Genomic DNA, 8,850 nt, shown 5'->3' with positions numbered 1-8,850 from the left:
AGAGATCTTCAAAGGTCTACATAATATTTTATTTGGAACGCGCGTTGTACACAATTTTATATCTGCGCACGCATACAGGTTTTATCAAATACAATACGCGTAGAATTAACAAACGCACATGTGTTCAGCGTTTTTTGCACACCATACATCAGCTACAACGAATTGTACCTAACAATAATTTCACCACTATTTCAGTCCAGAAGAGCCCCTAAAGCGGAGTGATAAGAAAGAATCGAGACACCCCCTCCTCCCCCCTCCTCATCAGGTCCCTGTCTGTCTGCTCTCAACCTCCTCACCTTTTTAAGCCCTCCTACAATAACAGCGCACCAGACTTAGAACTAGCCAACAGGTTTGTGGGATTTGTTGTTATTTGCAGTAGACGTGTGGAACTTCAGTGTCGGCTCTTGTGTCCGATACCCATTTACCCACTCTGGTCTAGGACATGAGGGTGGAGGAAACAAAAGTTAAATCAAATTGTGTGGTGTCATTACTAGTTCTTTATTTATGAGGATATTTGCCTATTTGGTTCCACCCTCGTGTCCTCCGCTCTAGCGTCTTGTCCTCCGCCCTAATACCCGGTTCCCGGGTAAACATCAAATGTAGGCGTCTATATGAACGTAATGATCTTCACATATATTTTTCTATGACAAAGTGAGCTTTTAATGTTTTTTAAATTAAAAAAAAAAACATTTAATTATCTGCGAAATTTAGAAATTCAAACATTTATGAAAACCAATGTGATATAATATGCTATATATTGACTATAATTGATGTCCCTTCAGCCCCAGTTTTCCAATAGATTGATTATATGTGTCCCCTTGAGTTGACAATGTTTTCAATACTGCTTCGCTGAGGACCACAGATACTTTACACGATCAAGTAAGCAAGTATGAACACAAAGTTTTATTCCTGTCACATCTGAAAATCTGATACAACACCAGTATTGCAACCTGATTTTGGTTCTGACATTAGTTACACGAGAGAGATGATAGGTTAATTCCATGACAATTTTCGAAATGTTCGTGCTGGCTAGTAGCTGAGTAATCATGATATTTGTTGAATTTAGTGTTGATCTGTGTATCCTTTTCGAAATTTTGGGAAGTACAAATCAATCTTTCTTGTCTCGCATCACTGAGTCTTAAAATAAGGGTATATGAATTAGTAGTGCGCCTACGAATTAAAAGTGACCCTACTGTTTCCAAGAAATATAGTTTTTACAAGTTTTAATCAAGACCAGAGGACTCAAGATGTGGTAGCCTCATTGGAATACGATGTCTGTTTGTATCCTGATGGGATTAAAAGTGTAAAGATTAATTTTCCTGGTTGAAATATCTTATTTCTCTACCCTTTACCAATTACCGCCCATTCTCCTAAATTTGACCTTATCAAAATTTGACCAGCAATCCTGCAGATTTGGTGCTTATCTAATTATTGCACATGAAACCCAGACTCAAGGGTATAATTGGGAACTCCCTGCTTTAATAATATGAAATAAATGCACGATTTGTAGCACCATGCAATTACCCCTGATTGGGAACGTCCAGACCCGCCTAAATTTGTATTTAAAACGGTGATTACCTGCTAAAATTACAGTTCTAAAAGCAACCATTTCTTTGCACTTCATCAAAAGTTACATTTTTCTGCTTTGCCACCCCGTTTTATCAACTTTACGAATAATTCCAATATTTCAAACTTATCAAAAGAGCATACAGAATTACTCGGAGCCGACAATAAATCGTTTGGCACCTGTTTAGTGGTGTGTGTTCGATGTGATTAAATTTCCACTTTTTCCGTTCGGTTGCAGTCTAGTCGCTGTTTTATCGATACTAATTAGTGATTCCTGTAATTCTATAATTCAATTATTGACCTTGGTTTTACTACTTCAATCTGGGAAATTATCATCAAAACACATTTCCAACGTTGATAGTCAGCTCGTCATGTTGTTTGTCAAGATGAACAACTCGACGAAATTCTCAGAGTGTTTTTATTTTTAGCGGTTTAGTGTTGGCTTGTAGTTTATCAGGAAATGATGTTTTACTGTTACATTAACCTGGCAGCCCGCCATTCTATTAGCTGTTTCCTCAGGCTTAAAACTTCAATAAACTGTTGTGTAGATTCACTGCACTCCAGCTTGATTGATTTTAGTTTCGTTTTTTATTACTTTTATTCCACACTAACTAACCACAATATAAACTATATAGCGAGGATGGTACGACTAACAGCCACACTTTTGTGTGTAGCATTGTTCTATCTGGTTACTGCTGATGTTCCCTGGGTGGAACCTGGTCAGGGTTGTGTGCATGGTATCGGCGTTTACAAGGTCGGGGAAACTTTCAATAGGGAGTGTGACGATTGTACCTGCCAGGCTGACGGTAAGATATGGGATTGGAGCGAAAGTATATTGGAAATAATCTGAATATTACTGGTCTTTCTTAGTATTATAAATTTATAAATTTATATCGACAGTATTACGATGAATAAGTACTTCGTAGATAGATGAAGTTAAATACGGATATTTCAGGATCTGTGTCCTGTTTGAAAAATAAGAACTGTTGTCTCTACGCTGGAAGTAACAGTGAAACTCTACGAGCTGAAATAGGAGACTCCTTCAATGACGGGTGTAATCAGTGCACGTGTACCAAGTCGAGGAAGAACCGTGGACCCTGGGAGTGCACCAGGAAGATGTGTTCCTGTAGGTACAAGAATTGGAATAGCGTCGTGGGTTATGCCAACAGTGGGGATAGTGTTCAAGTTTACGATCCTAAAGGAGACGAGATGAGCTCTGAATATGGTTGCCCGAAGATTTGCACGTGCAAAGCCAAGAAGCGCGGCAAGAAGGAAAAGGTTGATTGCAGAAACGAGTTTTGTATTATGTTTTAAACTTAAAGAAGTTGTGCTGGAATAATTGAGTGTTGGAGATAAATGGACTAGATTAAAATGAAAGAAAATCACAAAATTTGATTCCATGAACAGGAATACTCTGGGTATATATATTGTATCGGGCGCACCAAATATTATTTTTTTAATTTTTGTTACCGGAGGTGACTGGAAATAGGCTTAAGTAGGAGGAAGCAGTTCAGTTTAACAGTTAAATGAATAGGGCTAGTTAAATTGTGATCCAATTTATTTCGTTTTTCATTCCTTTAATTCCTTTTTGTTATTATGCAGTTATTTATAGTTGCCCAAATCCTCGTAAATCTTGTTTTACTAAGTACTAAAAATAATTAACATTTCCTAAAACCGCACTAACTAACCCTAACTATAGCGAGGATGGTACGACTGACAGCCGCACTTCTGTGTGTAGCATTGTTCTATCTGGTTACTGCTGACCAGCCCTGGGTGGAACCTGGTCAGGGTTGTGTGTATGATATCAGCGCTTACGAGGTCGGGGAAACTTTCAATAGGGAGTGTGACGATTGTACCTGCCAGCCTGACGGTAAGATATGGGATTGGAGCGAAAGTATATTGGAAATAATCAGAATATTACTGGTCTTTCTTAGTCTTATAAATTTTTATTTTTATTTTGATGAACAGGCAGATAGATGAACTTAAATACGGATATTTCAGGATCAGTGTCCTGTGTGAAAAATAAGAACTGTTGTCTCTACGCTGGAAGTAACAGTGAAACTCAGCGAGCTGAAATAGGAGACTCTTTCAATGACGGGTGTAATCAGTGCACGTGTACCAAGTCGAGGAAGAACCGTGGTCCCTGGGCTTGCACCAGGAAGATGTGTTCCTGTAGGTACAAGAATTGGGATAACGTCGTGGGTTATGCCAGTAGTGGGGATAGTGTTCAAGTTTACGATCCTAAAGGAGACGAGATGAGCTCTGAATATGGTTGCCCGAAGATTTGCACGTGCAAAGCCAAGAAGCGTGGCAAGAAGGAAAAGGTTGATTGCAGAAACGACCCTTGTATTATGTTTTAAACTTAAAGAAGTTGTGCTGGAATAATCGAGTGTTGGAGATAAATGGACTTGATTAAAATAAAAAAAAAAAACACAAAATTTGATTCCATGAACAGGAATACTCTGGGTATACTGTATCGGGCGCACCAAATATTATTTTGAAAACCTTTTGTTACCGGAGGTGACTGGAAATAGGCTTACGTAGGAGGAAGCAGTTCAGTTTAACAGTTAAATGAATAGGGCTAGTTAAAATGTGATCCAATTTATTTCGTTTTTCATTCCTTTAATTCCTCTTTGTTATTATGCAGTTATTTATAGTTGCTCAAATCCTCGTAAATCTTCTTTTACTAAGTACTAAAAATAATTATCATTTCCTAAAACCGCACTAACTAACCCCAACTATAGCGAGGATGGTACGACTAACAGCCGCACTTCTGTGTGTAGCATTGTTCTATCTGGTTACTGCTGACCAGCCCTGGGTGGAACCTGGTCAGGGTTGTGTGTATGATATCAGCGCTTACAAGGTCGGGGAAACCTTCAACAGGGAGTGTGACGATTGTACCTGCCAGCCTGACGGTAAGATATGGGATTGGAGCGAAAGTATATTGGAAATAATCTGAATATTACTGGTTTTTCTTAGTCTTATAAATTTTTATTTTTATTTTGATGAACAGGCAGATAGATGAACTTAAATACGGATATTTTAGGATCTGTGTCCTGTGTGAAAAATAAGAACTGTTGTCTCTACGCTGGAAGTAACAGTGAAACTCTACGAGCTGAAATAGGAGACTCCTTCAATGACGGGTGTAATCAGTGCACGTGTACCAAGTCGAGGAAGAACCGTGGACCCTGGGCGTGCACCAGGAAGATGTGTTCCTGTAGGTACAAGAATTGGGATAACGTTGTGGGATACACTAATAGTGGGGATACGGTTCGTGTTTACGATCCTAAAGGAGACAGGAGAGGAGCTGGCAACTACGGTTGCACGAAGATTTGCACATGTGAAGCCAAGAAGCGTGGCAAGAAGGAAAAGGTTGATTGCAGAGACGAGCCTTGTGTTGCAATTTAAACTTCATATCAAGCAATTGTGCTGGAATATTTGAGTGTTTGAGTGAGCTTGATTGAAATTAAAGAAAAAAACAGAATTTGACTCCATGAACAACAAAATTTATAATTTTATACAATGTTTTATATAATGTATGTCTTCACTCCTAATAAAGTTATGATAATATGTAAGAATGGAGTACATGATTTAACGAATTCGGTTATGGCTTTATCAGTACTCGGATGTTAAAACTCTTATAATTAATGTTATCGAACTTATTCTTCTATGAATAGAACTATACTGGTAAACAAAAGAACGAAATATAAAAAACATATGATTAACTTTCTTGGTATAAACTAATTCACTAGCATCCAAATATTTTCACTTGTAACAAAGTCTACAAAACCTGTGATTTTTAAAGGTTGGCAACTTTTTCTCTACACCCCTTTCCAGCTGTGCTCATCCAGTCAACAACAGTCAACTTGTTGAGCCATTTAAAGAAAAATGTGGCAAATGGAAATTCATAAAACAGAGTACGCATACACTTGAAGACTTATAGACTCAATCAGCTCCACTTAACATAATACTAATACAAAGCCGAACAGCACGAGGTACGTACAAAAACTTATGGAACAAAAGTCTTGAAAACAAGCTGCTGTAAACCCTCCCCCTCCCCGTAATCAACCGCAAGTATTTGGAACCCCCCCCCCGCTCAGCTGATTAAGTAATATGTGAACGACCCCTTATGGCTGTAGCGACAGAACTAGTACATAGTAGTGAAACAAGGTGCTCCCACTAAATCGCTCGCCCAAATTAAAAAACATTCTTGTGAAAGGGCCCGAAGGGTGTGAAATTAATCTTGTTCGGTGTATTTTTGGACAAAAAACTATTTTTGTCACGTGACAGGCTAGTAGAACACGTGTTTTCATATGAATCTAGCAAGTATATAAGTACCTCGAAAACTCAACTTTTGAAAATTAGAAATATTCAGAAAATGTGTTATTGGACTGATTTGGGGAGCGATCTAGGGCTCTTTATTTATGTACAGCAGGGTAGTGCATAGAGTTCAGTTTAACAGCTCTGTTTTGATTATCAGAGGGTTCCTTTTAACACCTCTGTTTTGGGGAGGAGAGTTCGTTTTAACACCTCTGTTTTGGTTACAAGGAGGATAGTTTGGGAATTGTTTAGAGATTATTAGAGTTTATTATTGTTTATACTATCTGGGGATACTTAAGAGTGGGCCTGTTGGATGGCAGGACACACTTTTTGGTTTTAGTACAGTAGTTTAGTAATCGCAATTCTTAATCACGTATACAAATAAAAGTACTTTCACTTATCACCTTCCTGAACCAAATTGTAAGGAAAAGACCGTTTTATCACTCTCATAACTATTGTTATATATTTGGCATTATGCAATGGTCTCATAACACCTTTATGTATATTTTTCAAGCCATATAATGTTTATACGGTTCGTTCTGCTTGGAGTTGTCTTGATAAGTGCTAGTCTTGGGGTGGGCAGAGAACCTGGAGGAATAATGTGTCAATACGAAGATAGGTTCCTCGCCGTTGGAAAAAAGATCTACAATGGATGTGAGGTGTGCCAATGCAAAAGGAACGGTAAGTATATCATGATCTAGGCTCATGCTGATTCAATTTTCTTATTCTAGCTCCTTAGGGGCGTCAAAATATATAATTGCTCGTTCCTAGTTTCAAAATCGTGGCTGCATGCTGTCAACGGAAACTGTACAAACACTTTACAAGATCTAATTTTCCTCAGGAAAAATGAAATGTAGTGAAGAACCTGCATGTTGTCCATACCTTGACAAAAAAGGAAGGACAAAACTAGCTTCCCCTGGTGACTCCTATACTGATGGGTGTAACCAATGCACCTGTGGAGGGCGGTATGGGAGCTTGCACCAAGATGGCTTGTCCTAATAAATGTGCCTACAAGAACTGGGATATGGTCTCGGGGTATGCTAAAAAGGGGAAGGTTCATGCGTACGATGAGGAAAGGGACTGTCCAGTCAAGTGCAAGTGCAAGGTGAAGAAAGGACAGGCAACCCTCAAGTGTAAACCAGATTGTTATTAAACTGAGTTTAAGTTGATGGTTGCGATAAGCTGTTTTAGGGGTCGTTCACATATTACATAATCATTTTTTGGAACATTTTTACCCCCCCCCCTCCGTAATCAGTTTTACACATAGCTATTGTGTCAAAATTACACTAGCGTAATCATTCGGAAACCCCCCCCCCCCCCCCCCCAGCTGATTACGTAATATGTGAACGACCCCTTAATAGCATTGACAAAAAACAATCTATCTTATAAAAAATGAATAATATATTTAAAAAAACCATCCTTTATATGATTACATCCGAAAATTCTATACATTAAAGTTATTATTGTAACGGTATATTAGAATCAGACAGAAACAAAGTGTGAAGGACCTGAACGGAACCCCTCGGTTTCAGTTCCTTGTTTAACAGTGCCATACAGCAAGGACATTCACCGAGTTCGCCAAGGATGGGCACATAGCTCACTCCACAAGATGTTCTGTCAAATGTTGCTTATATACCGAGGATCTACAGGAAATATTTCCTTGTAGGTTAAGAGGGTGATCTGTAAACAGATAACTACCTCATTCCCAACTTACAGGAACTACAATTCCTATACTATCCCAACGAGCTACACCAAGCATATAAAATACTAGAAACCCGCTAATCGAAAGCTTTGTTGGAGGAAATTTAAAAAATCATTTATGTTTAAATTTCTCTAATCTCTAATCATCTAGCTCTATGCTCTGTACTATAGAAAGTATGGATTTGACAATGACAACAAAGTTGTATGTATTCAGATTCAATAAAACGATACTTTTTACTGCAACGAAAAATATCAATCACAACCAAAGTTATGAATAGTGATATCGTGAGCGTAAATGTGGGCTAGTCATGACGTTTCAAATATCACTATAAAGCATGGCAACGCGCGTTGCTATAATCTGTAGTTGCTAATTGCGTTGAATGAATATCAATAAGTGATAAGGGGCGTCGAGTTAAGCTTGGCAAGGGAAAAAAGGTGGAGTCGATATCGTGTCATGAAGTTCATCAAAGTATACCACTAAAAGTATAATACATGGCTCACATCAAACAGTGTAATTACTATGACAAAATTTACCGGAAAAATGTAATCGGCAAGACGAGAGGCCGACTTCCAGGCCCCCTCATTATTAGGGGGCCCAGGAAGATCAGATCATGTCACTAATTAGTGACGTATAATTAGTGATGTGATCCATCAGTAGAATTTAACTGACCTAGAAATGGACTAGATACAGGGTAGAGTTCACGTGTACATCATAGCGGTGCATTATGATTAAGAAGTAAACATGATCTTTAAGATTTGACCGCTCGACTCGTATATCACATAAGGGACGGGAGCTCTTGCTAAAGGGGGGTTCTCGTATCTAGGGATGTGAGACGTACGTGCCAAAGGCATGCAACGGGAGTGAGCCGATCAAGTGTTCTTAGGTATATATATAGATATCACCGCAGCCTTGAGGGCGGTACTAAATATTGCACGCGCGTGCTATATTTTATATCTCCACGAGGGCGACAGCCCGTGAGCCCGTGAGCCCGAGGCGGAGATATTTTCGTATAGCACGGAGGGCCCAACGGGCCCGAGTGCTATACGATAGTTCCGCCCGCGGGTCGAGGAATGATATCGTGTATATCCATGAGCGGGCGCTTTACAGTTTTCAACAATCATAGCAAATAGAAGTAAAAGATTTCGAACTAAAGCTGCAAATTTAATAGAAAATCATGCTTTAGCCTTTGGTGTAAGATGCAGAACAGGGCAACATTACTGATTATATAACACAATAGAAGAATTGAAATCCCACGTACTATA

The 8,850-nt window shown here is 38.9% G+C and overlaps 2 protein-coding genes across 2 annotated transcripts; both read left to right on the top strand.

Annotated features, from left to right (window-relative positions):
* The first annotated feature begins 2,199 nt into the window (after nucleotides 1-2,199).
* LOC134815748 (uncharacterized) lies at nucleotides 2,200-5,319 on the top strand. Its single transcript, XM_063824324.1, has 4 exons — nucleotides 2,200-2,372; nucleotides 2,522-3,436; nucleotides 3,568-4,481; nucleotides 4,613-5,319. Exons 3-4 carry the CDS (start codon nucleotides 4,316-4,318, stop codon nucleotides 4,972-4,974), a joined length of 528 nt encoding a protein of 175 aa, XP_063680394.1. The 5' UTR covers nucleotides 2,200-2,372; nucleotides 2,522-3,436; nucleotides 3,568-4,315; the 3' UTR covers nucleotides 4,975-5,319.
* LOC134815454 (uncharacterized) lies at nucleotides 2,207-3,926 on the top strand. The gene is made up of 4 exons (XM_063823989.1): nucleotides 2,207-2,372; nucleotides 2,522-2,866; nucleotides 3,266-3,436; nucleotides 3,568-3,926. Exons 1-4 carry the CDS (start codon nucleotides 2,207-2,209, stop codon nucleotides 3,924-3,926), a joined length of 1,041 nt encoding a protein of 346 aa, XP_063680059.1.
* Nucleotides 5,320-8,850: the final 3,531 nt, after the last annotated feature.

Source organism: Bolinopsis microptera, chromosome 5 (assembly GCF_026151205.1).
Source record: "Bolinopsis microptera isolate Bmic1 chromosome 5, MBARI_Bmic_1.0, whole genome shotgun sequence".
In the NCBI taxonomy this organism is placed as follows: Eukaryota; Metazoa; Ctenophora; class Tentaculata; order Lobata; family Bolinopsidae; genus Bolinopsis; species Bolinopsis microptera.
This window is presented reverse-complemented; position numbering and strand designations above follow the sequence as displayed.